We start from the raw sequence: 21,091 nt of genomic DNA, 5'->3' as shown, positions 1-21,091 counted from the left end.
GCATATAATTTAAAAGAGTTAGGGAAGAGAGAGTGCAAACACGAGAGTTTATAGTGGTTCGACACTTCCTTGCCTACGTCCACTCTCCTCAACCTCCTAACCGAGTGAGGGTTCCACTATCTTGAAGCTTCAACCAAGCTTCCAATCTTTTTACAATTGGATTATGGTTCCAATTCACCCTCTTGGACTTTTGGCTCTAAGCACCCTTTACAATTCTTCAAGAGATATCCCTCTCTTGAACAACCTCTCAAGTGATACCCCTCACTTGAGAAAATTCCTCACAAAGATATACAAATAATGATCTCTCAAAATCCTAGTAATAGAACTTTAGGTTCAAAGATACAAAAAAAACTAGGATTGAATGATGCACTAAAGATATGTAAGTTTTGGAATAATGGTGCACTAAAAAATACTCTTCCAAGGCTCAAATATAATCAAGAAAGATTTGGGAAGGTTTAACTTATGAAACAATGAAGTTTGGAGCCTTTTTATAGAATAAAAAAGTCATACTAGTCGTTGGGGGTTCGATTGGTCGAGCTAGGGGTCGACCGGTTGACTAGCCGTTAGGAAAAGTGACTGTTGGGCCTCAACTGGACCTCGACTGGACCTCAACAGGTTGAGGTTCAACCTTGACCGAGAAGAGTAAGCCACTGGGAGAGAGAAAAACTTTTTGGCTCCTTCAACCGATCCTCGACCGGACGAGCACAACCGGTCGACCTGTTGAACCGGTTGAGCCATTCTTTTGGCTCAACACTCAACCTTTTTCAACTTAAAACCTTTTAACACAAGTTTGAAAATCATTTAACACAAGGTTTTAGTTGAAAACATGACATCATCCAATTCTTAAGATATTTAAAACAATATTACTCTTGGATGATTTTGGTGCATAAATAAATATTGAAATGCATGAAAGTCCTAGTGCACCAACAACCTTACAAAAAGATCCTAAGAAGCTTTGGTCTTGAAAAACTCTTCTCTTTGAGGTGATCTTCTTCTTCATGATTTCTCCTTGGCTTGATTTGTCTTTGGATTGCCATTTTGGAAATTGTCTTGCCTAATCACACTTGAAATATGATCATTAGTTCTAAACCTTATTTTGTTATCATCAAAATCAAGATTAACCAAACATTGATTTCACAGTTCCCTACATAACTAGAATATAGTTTCCATAAGAAGTAATATTTTTAAAATTTTCATATTAAAGTTAGTTTTTTAAGTCCTTAGTATATTTCAAATGGGGCTTTAAATATATCGTAATGATCAGATACAACTTTTAAAGTTGTTAGGATAAAATGTCAAAACATGATTCACTTCTTTCAAATGTGATTCAAAAAAGTAGATTTTTACTTTAATCAAAAAATAAAATGTGTACAATTATCAAACATAAAATTCATCATAAAAAATATCTAAAATGACTGCAGAAAAAGAATTTCATATTATTTAAAATATTCATTTTGACTCGTATAACTACAATAATTTTGATGATTTTAAATGTATTGGAAAGAAAATTCATGGAGGTTTCCCTTCTTTGTCAAGTCAATAATAGCAAAAATGACTTTTGGTTTATTCATAGTAGGAGAAGAAAAATAGACTCAATTTTTATGTTTAATAGAAGTCAAGGCAAAGCTAGTCTTTGCCGACTTTGACGAAAATTCTTCTAAAGAACTTAATAGAAAACAACATTTAGAATAAACGACTTTTTTCCCGTATAATTTGGAGTCAAAGAATTAGAAAAAAATAAAAAAAGGAAATAAAAGAAGAAGATGAAAAAGAAGAAAGACTTAAATTTAGGGTGCACATAAGATTTAGGGTGCTCGTAGGAGAAAGAAGAAAGACTTAAATTTAGGGTGCACATAAGATTTAGGGTGCTCGTAGGATTATGATTTATTCTTTCTTTTTCTTTTTTTGTTTGCTTCTCTCTTTTGAAAATGAACTTACATAATGATGTTATGTGAGACCTAAAATGACATGAGATATCTTGTGATAACAAAATTGCTCAAAACCCTAATTTTGGGTGCTCGTGGGATTATGACTTCTTTTTTTTCTCTCCTTTGAAAATGGACTTGCATAATGGTGTTATGTGAGATCTAGAATGACACGAGACATCTTATGATAACAAAATTGCTTAAAACCCTAAAGAATCTTTGATGATTATGATGGGTTATGATTTTCTTAAATATAGTTTTACGGTAATTTTCGTTCGAAATTGAGTGGAAGTTATAAAAAGATGACAAAACTACTTTTTAAAATGGGCAAATAGTACATCGTGGTGTTCTCTCACAAATTAACTGTATTAAAAGGGTAATTTCGTAAGTTTGATGAAAAAAACTTAAACACTTTCTGTAATATAATGATTCGGGTGTAAAATTTATCTTTATCATACAAAAAACTAACTGAATCTTTGTAATCATTACGTTTTATCGTATATATAATGTTGTAAAATGTTGATAAAACTACCACTTAAATGGATTTAATCATGAATTTAAATACAACATTCTTAATGTAGTCCATAGCTTCAAAGGGTAATCGAGGGATTAGTTATGAAACTATCTATTATGATTTGTGAGATATTCCCTGTTTTAAAATAATCGACTTTCACGATTTTATAATATATTTAAATTATTAGATAAATAATCCTTAATTACATAACTCATAAATTAAATACGTATGATTAAACATTTTTTTTTCTAAATTCTTCCCATATATATATATATATATATATATATATATTTCAAAAATTTTTGAGAAATCAAAACCAATGCCTTCCCCCCAACCCTAATGGGTTACTCCATGATTGGAGGTGGGAGTTGAGGTTTGAAGCTTGTATATTTTGGTGTATGGTCAATTTTTTGGGGGTGTCTTTTTTCATCTAATCCCACCATTTCCATATTTCACAATCACAATCATCATGTTGCTACTTTTTTGGGTTCAACAATTTCTTTGACGTGTCAATAAGCTAACATGCTGCTTGATTTTAATGTCCAAAGTTGTACACCTAAAATTATTGTGGTGGCTTGTGTGGCTTTCATTAGCCCAAAAGTAAGACAAATTGGGGTCCATGTAACATCTCCCCACTAATGTGACATGATTGGCTCTCAATGCCTAAATTATCTTCTTCCCCCTCATGCTTTGCACTACTACTTTTCTATCAAAAAAGCCAGACGATGCAAAATAAATTAATCACATGGGACCAACACCCATAGGCCTTTACTCTTAATTTACAATACCTTGTTAGTTTGAGTCTTACCAATATATATCTACATTTTAAAAAAAATTGTTGGTGAGTCAAGTGTTAGGGCACCCAAAAATTGATTGAATCGAATTGACCTAATGATTATCTGTATAATTAATTAAATATGTATTTTTCACATTCAACGATCAAACTAAATTGAAGCGAAATAAACTGACTTAGATCAATTGTAGTTGTTAAACCAAACTAAATAAAATTCATCCCTTTTTTTCCTAATAGTTTGATTCTTAGTGTGTAAAAACCAAAATTGAACCAACCAAATTATATAGACCCCTAGATGTTAAAATTTTGGTCCAATTGATCAACTTGGTGGAGTGTCGAGGTTTTAATCGAATTGATCAACTTGATTTGATACAAATAATTTATTTGTGATAAATGAAATTGTTTCATTGCCTTTTTTTAATCATTTTTTTTTTCTTTTTGTCTTTGATACTATATAGTTACTAAATATAATTAGACACGTGCATTCAATCCGATAACCCAATGTAATTAAATTGTACTTTTGATACCTATTCAAAAAAACCATTAATCATATATTATCATGCGTGTAACTCGAATTTCATTACTTTACAGTTGTCTTATTCACTGTTACGTATATTTTGTCTCATCTTATTGAATCTTGACCTCATTTATTTATATTTGGTTTCATTCTTTTTTATAATAAATTTATTTAATGATTTAAATTTTATCATAGATTTTCAACGTTCAAATAGAGAAAGAGGACAAGGTAGGGCAAGATGGAGAAGAAAAAGGGCATGTGAGGGTGACGAAAAATTTGGGGTCAAAAATCTTTCCAAGACCCTAAACAAAGGTAGGCGTAAAGACAGGGACACAATGGGATGGAAAGTCAAGTTTCATTATAGCTTTGGTTTTGTCATTTGCTAACATAGAAATTTGTAAAAAATTTGACATAAGAGCTTAGATCTCATGCCTTGGTCTCTTCTCATGCCCTTTGTTTCTATTATGGACCCCATCAAGAACATCCCACTGAGACATGGGTTCCATTTTTTTAACATCATACTTGGTACCTTCAAACATTATTTTAAACTTTTTCCCCACTTTTTGAAGTTGAAATAATTGCCTCATGGAGATAGCTTTTTAATTTTTTTTTTCAACTTGTATTTGACATTATATATATATATATATATATATATATATATATATATATATATATATATATATTTAAAAAATTATTTTTAAAATTTTCATTTTAAAAAGATTTATATTTTTATGAAAAATATTATAAGTCTAGAAAAACATTTTTCATATTTGAGTTTATAAGTTACTATTTCACAATTGTTTTCGAAAATAATTTTCTATTTTTAAAAATAAAAAAATATTTAATAATTTAAAATTTATTTTTTATTTTTTATTCTTAAAAACAAAAAATATGATGTTTTTAGGTAATATCTTTAAGTTATTTTCACTTATTTTTTTTAATGATTATTTTAAAAAATAATTATACAAATATATAGAATGATTAAAAATAAATTATTACATATAAAAATGATTTTTCAAATATATTTAAAATCATTAAAAATAGATTAAAAATATTTCAGATTGCGAAACCAACTTTTGTTTTATAAAGTGTTAAAGAATAGTTTTCAAAAACTATTTTTTAGAATTATTTTCGAAAACAGATAGACCCTAAGTATAATTTAAAAAAAAAAAATTAAGAACATTCCTAAAGAATATGAACAATTTTCGATATCTTATGGAGAATAAGTAAAAAAAATAAATCATTTTCATATCTAAATGTTAAATGAAATTTTGTTTATAAAAGTAATTAAGAAATGTTTTAATAATATTGTCAAATATACATTTAGAGTCACTCTTATAACAATTTTTGAACAAAAACTATTTTTTAGTTTAAAAAACTCAGTGTACAAACTTGTGATCGATTAAAAATATAATATTTTTTAGAACAATTTTAAGGTAATTATTTTGTAAAATATATCAATAACAATTGAAAAGATTAAAAATACTTCGAAATTTTTTTTGTTGTTCATAAATATGCAGTAATGGTTTTGAGTCATTCTTAAAAACTATTTTTTGAAAACAGTTTTTAAAAACAATATCAAATTCATCCTTAATTTTCTTGTCTCGGGATCCAAAATCATGAATTGAAGTTATGCTTTTGAAAGTGTTTTTATAAAATATATATTAAAGTGTTGTCGTGCAAATCTAAACACATGTGTTTTTGCTTTTGTGATGCGTGAACTTCCCTCAGATTATTGCTTTTATTGCTTCCACTTTTCACTGCAGGAAGTACCCTACAACCCTCTTTCACAACCCACATTGTCACTCCATCCAAAAACAACTCTGCCCACTAAAATCATTAAATACTTCTAATGCTTCGAATTGCCATAGCAAAGCTTCAATGACATGACCAAATTCAGCATGCTAGGGAACATCAGAGGCTCGACGCGTCTTAACGTATCTCCATTTACTTTTCGGACGCGTGATGCCTCATCTTCTAAACTTTTATGTCATCTGTTCCAATCTCTTTTAGCATGTTTGAAAACGTTTTTAAATTTAGAAAACATTTTTGTTTTTTTAAAACAACATGACAAAATTTCGGGTCAATCCATTTTAATATATGTCCACTTCAATCATCTCTTAAACTTCCATACCATCATCTGTGACGATCTTGTTTGGAATGTTTGAAAACAGTATTTGTTTTTTGAAATAAAAAAATTAAATTTAGAAAACATGTTTAATGTATTGGGAACAGTTTTTTTGGGAATTTATTTATTGATTTTTAGAATAATTTTAATTTGGGTTGCATTTTTCCTGATGTTACATGAATATTAAAAGCTTTTTGGTAAATTATAATTTTTTTTTTTTTTTTTACTTTTTACTTTTTACTTTTTGCACACTTGATGTAGTGTGTCTTAAACTAGATTAGCACTTAATGTCACATCAATGCCTTATCTTTTTCCCAAACAGGCTTACCCTACAACTGCTCCTTAATAAGCACCAACATGGTAGGATTGCCCTTAAAAAAGTGAGACCTTACGATAAATACCTCAAATTATCACGATATGACTCAACTCAAAAAGATAAAATTCAAAGTTGTGGTTGGGAGTGATTTCGAAAAAGGTTAAAATTATTTTCTAATATTTAAAATTATTTTTTATGATGTTTAATATCTTGATTCCGCGTTTTTCTTATCCCATTTGATAATTAGTAATTAACGAGGATAGACCAAACCTTTTATAGAATTCGACATCATACCTCACGGGTCTATTCTAAAAAACATTATTTGGATGACTTACTCCCGGATTTAAAAGTAGCATTGTTGTACCTCAATATAATATGTTTTTAAAAAATTTAAAACATTATTTAAAATAATTCTTAAACAAGGTATTTTTTATTACATAATAATATAAAAATATTTTTTTAATGTTAAAATATGCGGTGCACCATTATTTTTAACAACACTTCTAATGGAAGCACGATTAACAAAATCATTAAAGATTTAGAGCTCATTTGATAGTAATTTTAAGAAACGTTTCTAATATTTTTAATACTTAAAAGTTTTTATCATTTAAGTATTAAAAATACTAGAAACATTTTTAGAATCACTATTAAACATACTCTTATTAAAACATTTTAAGCAGAATCACTTCCATGTAAGCTTTAAAGCATTTTCTTTACAAAATCAAAGTACTTACAAATTTTAAAATTATCACTTTTAAAAATACGAAAAACCACCTTAAATGATTCCAGAAAATAAATTATTCTTACATAATATATTGTCAAAACATTTTATATCCGAACATTAACCAATTTTTTAAAAAACGGTAAATAATAATAACTTCGCAAATAAAAACTATTTTACCAAAACAAGCTATAAACATGGTAGAAAGCTTTAATTAGAGGCCCTTTTAGCTAAAGTTAGAAACAAGATCACCTAAAGCTAAGAACACACCCTCCTTTGGAAAGGGAAAGTGTAGGGCATTGAGAAAGGGGGGTAGAAGATAAGCTTGTGGGGCATATAACACTTTGGAGGGGACAAAGAAGCAACAAGATACCTTTTTTTTTTTCTCACTTCTTTGCAAATCGATTCCAAAGCCACTTATCTTAGGAGAATATCAGTTGGTGATAACATCCACAAAAGGATTATTAAATTCCAAGGGAAGGAAGCTGATCACCTTCCAGAAAAGGTTGTCTGTAGTTTATTAAACACTGAATTTACCCATATACCCTTTGTTTTGTCTTTGATTATTTTCTATATTAATTTATATGGTTTCTCATTTGTTTTTTTGGGAAACATAAGAAAAAGCAAATAAAAGGAATATGAAAATGTTTATATTTTTAAATAATTTTTATTTTTTCTTAGTATTTTTCATGGCAAATCAAATAAAAAATAATAATAAAAAACTATAATACTAATTATTGAACTTTTAATATAAAATATTGAAATAAATCTTGAGGGGTAGCTCAGTTAGTCCGGTCTTGGGTTTGCTCCCCAATGGTCACTAGTTCGAGTCCCCTCAGTGTCACTAAAAGTTTACTCGATCTTTAATTTCAGACCCCCACGGGATTAGTCGAGGTGCTAGTTAAGCTAGCCCGGACATTAAATATACAGTGAAATCTAAATTATTGAATAAGACATATTTGTCATAATATAATAGAATCGAGATAAAATCGAAGTACTTGTATTACATTCTTAATTGATGGTACCTTTTCGATAACATGCCCAAAAACTTCATCAATTAATCCTATTCAACCCCAAGGAAAATGGAAAGAAAGAATAAATGTTAGTAGGGGCAGTGTGGTCCAAGAAAAGAGTAGGGCAAATATAATAATAAGAAGATACTCAAAGGGCATTTGGGAATGGAAGGTGAGAAAGGGAGGAGAGTGAATGCATGTTAGCTGAAGTGGAAGGCACTACTTCCTACGTCAGAAAGGCTTCACTCTAAGGTTCTTTGCTCAAACTCTGTGGGCCATCCTCCATTCTTTCACTTATCTTTTCCTCCTCCTTCCCCTCCATTTTCACCGAAACTTCACTTCTGCCACTCCCATCCATACGCATCTGCTGATGCCAATCCCAATTCCTCCTGCTTTCATCCCGGCTGTAACTGTTGTGTGTCATCAAGTGTCACCCTCCCTGCATTTATTTTATGCCCTTTCCCTTTCACCTCTAAAATGCCCAAAATGGGCTCTTTCTTGGCTGCTTCTAGTTGTTTTCTTGCCAAGAATAAATGTTAGGGTTTAGGTCAATTCTCTTGATGCACATGCTATAGGTCACAGGTCTAAATGCCTTGAGATCTAGGGATCAAAGTTTTACCTCTTTGTTTAGAAGATTATTCATAAACTTGGGTCCTCGAGATATGATCCGTAACCGTTCTCGAAAACAGTTTTATGTTTTTCAGCAAAAAAAAAAACAAAAACAGATTTTTATTTTTAAAAATAGAAAATATGGTATTTTTAGATAATATTTTTAAATTTTTTTCATTGTTTTTGTTTGTTCTTTGAGTATTGTTTTAAACAATAGTTATACAAATATGGATAATGAATAAAATAAATTATCCAACTATTTTAAAAAATTGTTCCCAAAAAAATATTTTTTTAAACTGTTTTAAAGAACAGTTATCAAACAAAACCTAGGATATTAGGGCTTTAGCTTAAATCGACTAAATATGTAAAGTTATTTCGATGTTTTTGTATCTTTACATGATACCAAAATTATGATTTTACAACCCCAAATAACACTATTTATAAATTAGGGTCTTGGAGTAAATTTTGGGATTAATATATAGTTTAACATAATATCATAATTCTAAATTTTTGGTCTTAGAGAGAGTATTTATTTAATGGTGTGTTAGGGTTTTGACCCAAATTGTATTAATATGCATTATTAATACCATTATTTTAAAAATTAAATCTTAAAAATTATATATTCTCTATAATTATCAAAGAAATGACTTGATAAATGAGCTTAAATTGACTAATCATTTTTCTTTGACTATAATAATTTATAAATTCATTATTTTATTGCTATAATGTTAGTCCCTATTAAATTATCATGTGGGTCAATAATCTAAGATTATCAAACAATAATTTATGTATTTTTAAGCATGTGGCCAATAAAAATAAAAAAAGAATTATCAAATAATAAACCATGTACTTAGTATTAATAATTGGACCATAAATTATTGATCTAAGAGGTCCTATTATCACCCACAAAAAATAATAAATAAATAAATAAATAAACAAAATCTTAGTTGTACCAATGTGGATAGAATCCAACTCATTCAATTAACATTGTAAACTTTAGATTATAATAGAAAATTTGTACAATAATTAATGTGATGTGTTTGTTGTTTGGGTCCATAAATTAATGGCACTTTGGTCATTTAAATTAAACTCGAAAGAACTTTATGATAAAATTTTAGTGGTAGTATTGTAATAATTCAAGGATTGGAGGGCTTTTAGCAAAACATCTGTTTTTATAACAGACGGGTGACTCTGTCTCTCTCAGATTACCCTGCAATGACTCTGTTTTCTTTCGCTCTCTTCAGCTCTGTTTCGAGTGAGATTCCTCAGTGAAGGTAGGTATTTGTCCAACCCTCAACTGATTTGATGTCGAAACTGTACAATTATTGATTCTTGCAGTGGAATTCACTTCCTGTTGGTGTTTGGAACATGGGTTTTGCTCTTTTGTCGTTTGAAAGACCTCTGTTTTTATTATAATTTGGTACGAATTCTGGGTTTTTGGGGGGGAAGTTTGAGATGGGTGTTTGGTTTTCTTGGATGATTCAATGTTTCTGAAAATGGGTTGCTGATGGATCTGTGAAAGGTTACCCCCCTTTGGCTCTTTCTGTTTGGTTTTTGTTGTTATTATTGTGGTTTGGAAGTTTTTGGTTGGTGATTGGGGAGTTGAAATCTGAGTTCTGTTCCGCAATGCCTCTCATTTCCGATGTGCTTTTCAACTGTTTATGTGCGTGTTTGATTTTTGGCTTTCAATTCAAGAAATGAAAAAATGGGTCGAAGCTTACGGTTATGTGACGTTCATTGAAGAACTGCCTTTTTTATGGCTGAGGTTTGGGTGTTTTTTTTTTTAAGTTTATACTGAGTAACATGAATGAGATTCCCTAGAAACCGAAAATGAAAATCTTTCTTAATGGTGTGATTTAGTGATGAAGTCATATGTTCTAAAGATCTGATGGGTATTTTCTGCAAATGGGCATATGGGTTAATTATCTTTCAAGCAACTTTCTGAGAAAGTTGGGAATCGCCCAATTTTGTTGAATTACATGTTCTTGAGAATGATTCACTGTTTGTAAGAAAAGAAATGTTGATTTTTTTCCCTTCAGATTTTGCTTGGATAGAAGCTAAACTTTCTTGTCATGGCATCCCATTCCCAGTTGCATTTTGTCAATGAGGGGGCTCATACATCTTTTGAGTTCATCCTAAACCCGAAAAACACAGAAAAATGAACATGGTTTTCCAGCCTTTGATCGTCTCAACCATCTTGTTTGAGGCCATGAACGAGTTTTTTTTTTGATAGACATGAACAAGTTTTAGGAACCTAATTAAGTGTCCATGGATGTGTACCATAGTTTTCAGTGTTCAACTTTCCCTCATTTTCTGATATTCCTCGGTGCCTGCTGGTCTGCAACCAGTTCCTGCACCCAAATTCTGATGAAACCACTTGATCAATGCAACTGTATGATCTTCTTTCAGGTTGTTGTCTCGAGATTCTTAGAAATATTATGGCTAGTTTCCATCTGTTTAGCTTCTCCTTCCCATCTGCATTTGATGAAAACTATGATTTGGCCAGGAAATCAGAAGATCTTTATCATATTCATAACCACATTATGCTGCTGCTAATTTTCCATATTACATGATTCCCTTAATGTGTTTGTTAATCTCCTATGCAGATTTTGCCAGTTCTCTGGCAGGAGAAATCATTTGGACTTGTTCCATTGTTCAGCTGTTTACCAAAGGAAAATCCAACGTTTCCTTTGCTGCTGCAATGAAGAAAAGTATCGAAAACAAATCACAATCTGGGAAGTAGATTCCCCCTTTAAGCTGCAAGTACCGGAAGGCTATGCAAGCATCTCAGCAGCATAGAAGTTCAGGCATGTCTAACAGGTTGTATTACCTACCTCCGCAAGAGGCTGAGGCCCATTGCTTGCCTCAGTTCCAGAGTTTTGACCACCAGCTGTGCTACAACGATGGCAGCCAAGGAACCAACTTCTCCTTTCAGGGTTCCAGTGAGCGTTACTGTACTCTGGAGTCATCGTCTGCCACTGGCAGTTATGCCATTTACAACTCCCCATCTACTGTTAGTTTTTCCCCCAATGGAAGTCCCAACTCCCAGCAAGATTCTCAGTCGTATCCGTCTGATCCTCACCATTCCCCCGACAACACCTACGGCTCTCCTATGAGTGCATCCTGTATTACTGATGATGTAAGCGACCTGAAGCACAAGCTGAGAGAATTGGAGACTGTAATGCTGGGGCCTGATTCTGATATCATCAATAGCTATGACAGTACCTTCACCCCCAACAAGTCTTCACTGGAGATGGATAGCTGGAGAGATACAATGGAGATGATCTCTGGAGGGGACTTGAAACAGATTCTTGTAGCCTGCGCAAAGTCGGTATCAGATAATGATCTGCTGATGGCCCAATGGCTGATGGATGAGTTGCGGCAGATGGTGTCGGTCTCTGGTGAACCGATCCAAAGGCTGGGAGCTTACATGTTGGAAGGGCTTGTAGCACGGCTGGCCTCCTCCGGGAGTTCCATCTACAAAGCTCTGAGATGCAAAGAACCGGCCAGCGCTGACCTTCTCTCGTATATGCACATTCTGTATGAGGTCTGCCCCTACTTCAAGTTCGGATACATGTCTGCGAATGGTGCCATTGCAGAAGCCATGAAGGATGAAAACAGGGTTCATATTATCGACTTCCAGATTGGTCAGGGGAGCCAATGGATTACTCTAATCCAGGCCTTTTCAGCTCGGCCTGGGGGGCCACCCCACATCCGCATAACAGGTATCGACGATTCAACATCTGCTTATGCCCGTGGCGGGGGACTCAACATTGTGGGACAAAGGCTATCCAGGCTTGCTGAGTCAGTCAAAGTTCCATTCGAGTTCCATGCAGCAGACATGTCCGGCTGTGAAGTCCAGCTGGAAAATCTCGGGGCTCGACCAGGTGAAGCGTTGGCGGTGAATTTTGCCTTCATGCTGCATCACATGCCGGATGAGAGTGTCAGCACCCAGAATCACCGGGACAGGCTACTGAGGCTGGTCAAGAGCTTATCTCCCAAGGTGGTCACCCTCGTTGAGCAAGAATCAAACACAAATACCGCTGCATTCTTCCCCAGGTTCCTTGAGACATTGAATTATTATACAGCCATGTTCGAATCAATTGACGTGACTCTTCCAAGGGAGCATAAGAAGCGGATAAGCGTCGAGCAACACTGCCTGGCAAGGGATGTTGTTAACATAATCGCATGCGAGGGGGTTGAGAGGGTGGAGCGCCATGAACTTCTCGGAAAATGGAGGTTGAGGTTTGCAATGGCGGGGTTTACTCCATACCCATTAAGCTCCCTGGTGAACGCCACCATTAAAAGACTTCTAGAAAACTACAGTGACAAGTATAGGCTCGAGGAGAGGGAAGGAGCGCTCTATCTTGGCTGGATGGACAGAGATTTGGTTGCGTCGTGTGCGTGGAAGTAGAAACCCTGGTAACGGTATACTAGTCTTAGAATCTGGGGAGGCAAGGAGAGGTATAACTGGGATTCTTTTTGTTTCTTCTCTGTTAGCGGCTTGTAGTTTATAAAAATGGGGGTCCTTCAGCTGTCCATTCTGTACTCTTTCGTAATCCAGATTAACTGTTTTTCCTTCTTCCAAACCATTTTCAACTGCTCCAAGCTTCTCCAGTCTTGGGGATTTCTTTAGTTGACATGGATGATTTCTACCGATTTGCGTATGAACAATGTCAATCTGTCTGAAATCTAACCAGAAAGCATCAAACACAACCTTCTTCTAACAAACACGGTACAAAAACCAACTAAAATTTGAGGGTTACAATAGAAAATTTGCTCAAACAGATAAGAATTTTCCCAGAATAGCTACCATCCAAATGGTTCTCAGGTTGACATTGATAATAGAATATGACAAACAGGTATGAACTAATTTAGTATTTTTCAATACCAAGTGTTGTACCTATCAAGGATTATGAGCAAAGCACTGTCTGGACATGGAAGAAGGCAAATGCAGGAATGAAGTCAATAAGAGACAGCATGAACAGCTATCAGGAACATTGGATACTTATGAGAACATCTACATGATACATCTCATGCCTATTGGACTAATTTTACACACCTGGTGGTAAGTCTTACAGTCTATATAACCGATCACAAGTAATCCCACCCCCAAAAAATGAGAAGGGAAAAGAGAAGATACCCTCCAATGCGCACACACAATCTAATCGAGATCCTAAGTAACTTATTGCTACTGAAAACAAGAGTTTAGGTCTGGACAGGTTCTGCACTTGGAGTTTGTTGATCGTTTGATTTATTATTCTCAGGCCCCAAACATATATAGGGCACTATTGCAAGGCCAACATTGTCGCTTTGTTCTGATTTAGCTCTTGATTCGTCATTCACATCTGTTGTAGTGGTATTGGGTCCTGCTGAATTATGGGTAACTGTCCTTGCTGGAGGCATATCATGGTCGTGTTGTCCTTCATATGTGGTTATAACCATTTTTGGATCATGAGATGCCCTCTCCACATGCTTTTTTACTGGACATCCTGCATTTGAGCACCTGTAATAACTCCTACAGAAGATGAGAGTAGAGGTAAGATCACCATATAGTTGGGCTCCAAGTTGTATACTGATCTATCCTAATGCATACAGATGGTAAATTTCAAACACAATACATATGGAGTTATATGCATCAATAGCAATCTGTGCGCAAAAGAAATGCTCTGCAAAACATAAAGAGTTGCCTCTCGTTCATGCAACTACATATATACATGTGTGTGTGATAAATAAGCCAAAAATCAAAGGAAAAGAAGCCCACACAATTATGTCTTATTATCTTTAAAATTTTCCTATGTTCCAAACTTCAGGTCAGTGAGAATAGTTTAAACGTGAGTCATCTTACCACTGTAATATAGCTCATGACATTGAGATTGAGGGAAAGAAGAAAGCATGCCCACACAATCACATCTTATTTTCTTAAGTCAGTGAGAATAATTTAAACTTGAGTCATCTGGCCTCGTAATATTGCTCATGGCATTGAAGAGGTAAATTGCAACAGACCTATTCAAATATGAAATCAACTTGATTTGATTAAGTTTACAAGCTGTAATTATAGAAAGTATTGATCAGATGGAGCTTTGAATATTTGATAATTCAGTGCAGGTAGTAGGTGGCATACAACACAACCCTTTGATAAACTCAACTACATATTGAAGAAATATTGGCACATTTCGTTGTTGATGTCCAATTTCCAGCAAAAACTGACCTATCCACTGGTACCATGTATTCCTATATGACACAACATGGCTAGTGGCCCAGCATTATAGATATCAAATAATCTTCAATTTTCGTGCCTCCACATGACTTACATCAGTATAGCAGGCTCTACACCAGTATATCATGTCTACCACTATGCTAGGATGAAAACAATACTTTGCACAGGTGCCTAACCATTGGGTATGTGCTTGAAGAATGTCTCTCAGATGTCCATGTATTATGGATGCTCACTTGGCGCAAGATGAAGTTTTGGCTATCACCTCAACATGGGATGATATTCGCCACTGAGGTGTTACCCTTTCTCTCCACGCCTGACGGAGGGAAGGGCTCTCTCATTGGTTGGAAAAGGTTAACCCCTTACCAACCCTGAAAGGTGGCCTAGATTCAAGGACTCAACTCCTCAAATATAGTGTGACGGTTTGACACCTGAGGTCGTGTTCACTACCTTGGATGGCTCTACTATCTCCATGACTTTTAAGTTGGTTTTCCAATGCTCTAACAATGAGACCAAGTAAGAGGCTCCTATCATTTGTCTTCTCATAGCTCTCCAACTTGGCATGTTGTGTTTATGTATCCTTAATGACTCTAGGCTAGTAAGACGATAAATAATGAGGAAGTTTGTGGTAAGATAGATCTTCGTAGCTCCACAACGCACAATTATGAAGGAAGTCCTAACATATTTTGAAATGGTGTAGTTTGAGCCCTTGATATGCATGAGCAATTGGCACACCAATGCCTCTAAGGTCAATGGTGCAGGGTGAGTATCTCAATATACAAGTGAAGAAGCAGCCACTGACGCCTACCTCCATGGATCTAAAGCTGAGCCCTCTTACTAGAGGGCGGCCATCATGAATCACTTGAAGGGACACCTAGGTAGCCTTACACAAAGAGGGCTCTAACACTATTTTTGGCATTTTGCAGCTATCTCTATGATAGAAGGCCTCTAGGAGTATTTTGGCACAGAGTATCATGAAACAAGAGACAATGCAAAACTAACCCATGTGTATAAGCATACATGTTGGAGACCTCATATCACCATCTTCAACGAGGCTATTATCAGCCTACAAAGGTTAAGGATGTCTTTGATGAAGCGAAAGTTTGAGACAACCATAAAACAGTAATTACAGGACTGATTGCTCAGTCTGTGTAAACTGTCAAAAAAGCTTCCATCATCAGCAGGAAGGCCACTAGTTCCGTCTCTAAGGAGTCAACTTTTTTTATTGTTTTTGTTTTTGGTAGAACCTCGCTTTGATGTATTGCCAAACTTGACATGCCCAGGGTCCTTGAAAAAGGCCCGTGAGAGTTCAGGTGGCAAACACCAACATGGCTAAATGGTTACTGCCACCCCACTATAGAATCCAATGCTGCTGCTCATGCCGACCACTATCTCCCATACCAAGTCGATGGCAACCAAGTTCACACTCTGCAAGTTAATCTATATAGGCCTCTTTTGAGATAATTTCTCTCTTTTAGATTTAGTTAGAAGTTGAAACCAAAACCAGGATTTCAAAGGGAAAATCTTGGCACCATGAAAGTTTCATTAAATATCAAATAACTTCTGCCTAAGCCAAAAAAAATTTCCACTAAGCAACATGGTCCTTACTAGTTATACTTGTTTTAAGCTAGGCGCTCCTTTAAGAAAACTAACCAAAAACATAAGCTCATAATAGGCTTAAAAAATATATATATATATATATATATATATATTTTGGCTTCCAAAAGGCCAATCTAAACATGGTCGTAGTATCTCAGTCCAAGACCAAGAACTGCTGATATTTTGGATCTCTCCTCCTTCTAAGAGGTATATGGATCCTAGTGGAAATTGAAAATTATACAAAGGGAATCGGGGTAGTTGTCACAAAAAAAAAAAAAAAAAAGGGCTTTAGGGAGTACTTCTAGTCAAATTTGTTCTTGAACATACAATACGCTAATGGTATTCTCAACGAGGTTCCATTCAATCATGGCAACCGTTTCATTAGCAACGATCTCTGAGACCCACCAGCAGCTTATAGTGTCATACACAAAGTTGACTCCAATATTGCCCTAAGAGAAATGAGTAAACCAAGGCCACACCAACAAGACACTCTTTGAGGATTTTGATCCACATAGCTTATAAAAGCAGAAAGGTTTCCTTATCCTCTTTTCTTGTTGAGAAAAGTTTGGCAAGAACTGGGCAGTAACCTTTACATTGCTTATAAAAGCAGAATGAATGCAGCCACAAGCTAGACAGAATGATTCTCGCATTTCCATAAACGTATTACCTTTGAGCAAACATGCAATTCAGGAATAAGCCAAAATTCAAGGAAAGTGTTTGTAACTGTGAATGAAAATTTGTCACATACCTTGGATTTGTATTGCCTTTCACTAATTTCTGACCATATTTCCGCCAGCGGTACCCATCATTCACAATATCTACCTCACTCACAGTCTGAACAACAATGCGCGGTTCACCACTTGGCTTATCGGTCGGAGTGGCATCGACATTATTAATGTCTTTCTTCCTGTATAACATATATTTTCACTATCAGACAAAGGTTATCTCATGGATGTACAAGTATGCAGAAAATTATACAAGTTCTGATGCAACATACTGTCTTTTTGAGTCAGGATCATCATCATTATCAGTCTCATCTCTTGTCCTGCTCCATACTGCAAGAGCACGATCCACACAATCATCACTGACTGCAATAGCAGGTTGGGGGGCATCCACTGGCTCAATTTGACAAGATGTCTGGCCATCCCCATCCAAAGATTTTTCTTCAAAAAAATGAGAAAATTACCAAATAAATCAAGCAGTTTATAGGTCATGGGCAAAACTAGAGATTATTGATGTAAGTTTCTTACCTTCCACGACAGTTGATGATGGCTCCTTTGGTCTTTCTTCTTGGACAGGGACAACAAGGCCAACAGCCAACGGAAGATCAACTTGAAGTTTAGGGTGATCATGCTTACCAAAATAAATAATATCAGTTATTTGCCCATCATGGGAGCGTTCCAGTTGCTTTTTCACTTGGCAGTTAGGATGTGTACATCTGTAATAGCTACGAATAAACTCATTTCCTTTAACATGCTTTTGCCCATACTTTCGCCAGTTGTATCCATCTTCTGATGCCTTCTCAGGTATGATGGAGGGCATGATTGCTTCTTGATGAGATTGTGATGCATGGACCCCTGTATCAGGAATTTGTCTCTGCTGCAATTTATTAGAATCAACATCATCTGCCGCACCTTCCCCTGAAGTACCCATGTCAACTTGTGAACTTGAAGCAGCAAAAGATGGATTCAATTCCGCTTCTGATGCTTTCTCAGGTATTATAGGATCAGTCACTTCTTGAACAGATTGAGATGCATTAACCCCTGCATTGAGGCTCTGCCTCTGCTGCAATTTATCAGAAGCAACATCATCTTGAACACCTTCCATTGAAGTACCCATGTGAATTTGAGGACTTGAAGCAGTGACAGTTAAGTTCAGTTAATCTCAGAGCACCATTATCTTTTTAATTTTTAACTTAAGTCATATGTAAATGATTGCCACTCGAATTGATCTTGGACTTGCACAAGTGTTCCAAAATCACTGGTTGTTGGAACCTGCAGACTTGTTTAAAAGATAGATGACATTAGGAATATAGCTCAAAATTCAGGATTTGCAAGTTAGCCAGCATTGAAATTACGTAATACCCAAGAGTTGATCTAAAAAGAGGAACGGCTGGAGAAAATCAATAATATAGTTGAGAGAGAGACAATCACTGCATCTTCGTGAAAGAAGTGTAGATTTTCTCATTCTACAATTATGAATCCAACAAATAAATTAGAATTATTAAATCGTTCGAGGCTTGCCCAACTAGGAACTAACATGAATACCTGAGGAAAATTCCTGACCCTATCATTCAATTTCAAGTACTTGTAAGTCAATAAATAATTAGAACCTTTCCACTTTCTGATCCAACTTAAATCTCTGAAATCTTTTACATTTTTTCCATTCTCCTTAATTTTCTAATCAACAAAGGATAAGCAGAGTACAAAATCGAACTAAAAATAAACAAATCAACACTGAGAACTCAAATCAATCCAATTAATCCCAAACAATGAAAAACCAACCACCAAAGAGTTAAATTTCTCAACTTCTCTCACGTTTCCCTAGGAACCAAACACTGATTCAAATCAAATTCCACCAGTACCACACATCAGCTGAATTTCTGATTCTATCCTTCAATTCCAAATATTTGCAACGGTCAAACATCTAAAAGATCCACCTCAAGCCCTAAAATAACTTACAATTTTATTTATTTTTGGCCTCTTCCTCAATTTTCTCAACAACCAAACAGTTATCCAAATCAAATACCACTGGTAGCAAACCAACTACATCAAACCACACTTAAAATATAGAAATTAAACAAAATATTTTCAAAAACCACAACAAAAACACCAAACCTTCATTTTTGAAACGAACGTGGAACTCAAAACATAAACCCTAGCATCTTCCTATCAGGTACAATTACACAGAATAGCACCAAATTTTCCGTCTCGGAAACGCAATCACGTCCGGAGATCACTCCGGAGGCGCCGGACGAGTGGCCGGAGCGGGGGCGGGAGGCTTGGACGGGTGTGGTCTTAGGGTGGCGTGTCGAATCGCGACGGTTCGGTGGTCTCTCATCCACAATCGAGTTGAGGAGAAGAGAGGAGTAGGGAGAAGTAGTTGCGTACGGGGAGGAACAGAGAACGGAGCGTGTGGCTTCGTAGTGGGAGGCTGTGATTGGACGGTTTGGCAAAGTGCGACCCCTTCCGACTAATTATTTATTTTAGAATTTTGTACGTGGAATGCTGATTTCCGTAATTTAGTGATGAGAGCGATATCGATATTTGATTATATTCCTCTACAAGCCTCTTATAAAATTTCAAATATAGTACCAAAAAAATATCATGAAAAAAATATTCATCATAAACGTGACAATAAAATAAATTTTTTATATATGTGTAGACCCCATTTTGGGGACTCATTTTTCTCACTTTTCTGCAGGTTTTTCTTACCAGGTGGAGGGCTCTCAAAGAGCCACGTGTTGCCTTGTGGTTAGCTGCTAGGGAATCATGTCAGTGGTTTGGAGAAGCAATGGGGAAGGGACACGTATGAAGGAAGATTCTGACGGGGAGTGAGGTTGTTAGAGAGGAGGTGATTTTGTTGCTGGTGATAGGAGATGATTGGGTTAGAGGATATTTTTTTTTTTAGCTGACTTGGAGGGCAAGAAAGGAGGGTAGTAGAGATTGGCTGGGAGGAGATGAGGAAGCGGGATATTTTTGAGTGAGATTGGCAGAAAAAGAGAAAGAAATTTTGAGAATTGAATTAACATAACAAGAAAGGGTAGCGGCCGCAGGTAAGCTGGTTGTGATTTTCTTTCTTATTCTAAATAATATACTTCTCTTCTCCTTCATCATTTGTTTGCTATCCATTGCTTGTTGATTTGAGTATGAATAATGTGGGTCACATGCTGAACTTTGTTGATTTTCTGAATTATTTTTGTGTTCTATTGTTGTTGATCTCACTACCATTCTTGTGGGGTGCTTTGGAGCTAATGTGACTCTGTTTCATAAACACTGTATAAATCTAGCTTAGGGTCTTCTCACCTGTCTCAAGCCCATGGAGAATATATGAAATGAGGCTCATGCATTTAAGATTTGCTTGATTTTTTGTTGGCCTTTCTCTATTTTTTTTTTCTCTACTTTTGTCTTTGTTCCTTATCCCACCGTACATTCTCTTGCAAGTCCTCTCTTGGGTTGCACGAGGTTTGAGAGGAAAGAGTATATGAAGCTGTTGAATGTCACTGTGAAGCTGTCATTAAGTTGGGTGAGTGATACCAAAAGATTTCAAGGATGCTTGTAGGGGAAGATCTGAGAGTTTGGCAAAGAAAGAAAGGAAGAGACATAAATAGAGAAAAATCCTCATTGGCCTGCGTTTTCCTCCTTGATTTTCTAAGTTTTCTCAATGTAGGTAATCATAATTGCCATTACTCTAATCTCTACAAGTTCAGGTCTAAAGATGTTGAATTAATATTTGTACATGCGAGAATCGAATAGTTTTAAGATATTCAAGCAAGCATCGATTCTAGGGTTTCTTGCAATTCTGGATAAGTGGTTGGAGCTGTTTCAAAGTTGAATATTGATTAGTTGTGCTCGTGGTTATCACATTCGGAGTAGTTGTTTTGTGGCATTGTGAATTTTCTAGGGTTTTCTATAGGGTTTCGTGAGCTAGAATTTGGTTTCTAGGGTTCATTTGTCCTTATAGGAAAATGAAGAAACTAGATTTTGGTATTTTACTTCAGAAGTTGCAACGAGGTTTTA

The 21,091-nt window shown here is 35.1% G+C and overlaps 2 protein-coding genes across 7 annotated transcripts; one reads left to right on the top strand and one right to left on the bottom strand.

Annotated features, from left to right (window-relative positions):
- Positions 1-9,713: 9,713 nt before the first annotated feature.
- LOC100261403 (scarecrow-like transcription factor PAT1) lies at positions 9,714-13,125 on the top strand. Of its 3 annotated transcripts, none has more exons than XM_002272298.4 (2): positions 9,714-9,810; positions 11,143-13,125. In XM_002272298.4, exon 2 carries the CDS (start codon positions 11,313-11,315, stop codon positions 12,948-12,950), a length of 1,638 nt encoding a protein of 545 aa, XP_002272334.1. In that variant the 5' UTR covers positions 9,714-9,810; positions 11,143-11,312; the 3' UTR covers positions 12,951-13,125. The 3 variants fall into 3 exon arrangements, with proteins under 3 accessions (XP_002272334.1, XP_010657429.1, XP_010657430.1); XM_010659127.3 differs by having other exon boundaries at positions 9,731-9,814; XM_010659128.3 differs by lacking the exon at positions 9,714-9,810 and adding an exon at positions 9,826-10,058.
- A 221-nt stretch (positions 13,126-13,346) lies between these two features.
- On the bottom strand, positions 13,347-19,655 carry LOC100256306 (WRKY transcription factor 1). 4 transcript variants are annotated; one of them, XM_002272371.5, is made up of 5 exons: positions 19,190-19,655; positions 17,603-18,346; positions 17,350-17,515; positions 17,101-17,259; positions 13,347-14,054 (listed from the first exon to the last, which is right to left on the bottom strand). In XM_002272371.5, the coding sequence occupies exons 2-5, from the start codon at positions 18,189-18,191 to the stop codon at positions 13,745-13,747; spliced, it is 1,224 nt and encodes a 407-aa protein (XP_002272407.1). In that variant the 5' UTR covers positions 18,192-18,346; positions 19,190-19,655; the 3' UTR covers positions 13,347-13,744. The 4 variants fall into 4 exon arrangements, with proteins under 4 accessions (XP_002272407.1, XP_059597282.1, XP_010657428.1 ...); XM_059741299.1 differs by having other exon boundaries at positions 17,350-17,407; positions 17,603-18,353; positions 19,190-19,530; XM_010659126.3 differs by having other exon boundaries at positions 17,350-17,407; positions 19,190-19,530.
- Positions 19,656-21,091: the final 1,436 nt, after the last annotated feature.

This window comes from Vitis vinifera, chromosome 12 (genome assembly GCF_030704535.1).
Source record: "Vitis vinifera cultivar Pinot Noir 40024 chromosome 12, ASM3070453v1".
Lineage (NCBI taxonomy): Eukaryota > Viridiplantae > Streptophyta > Magnoliopsida > Vitales > Vitaceae > Vitis > Vitis vinifera.
The sequence above is the reverse complement of the archived record's forward strand: the minus strand, read 5'-3'. Positions and strand labels throughout refer to the sequence as shown.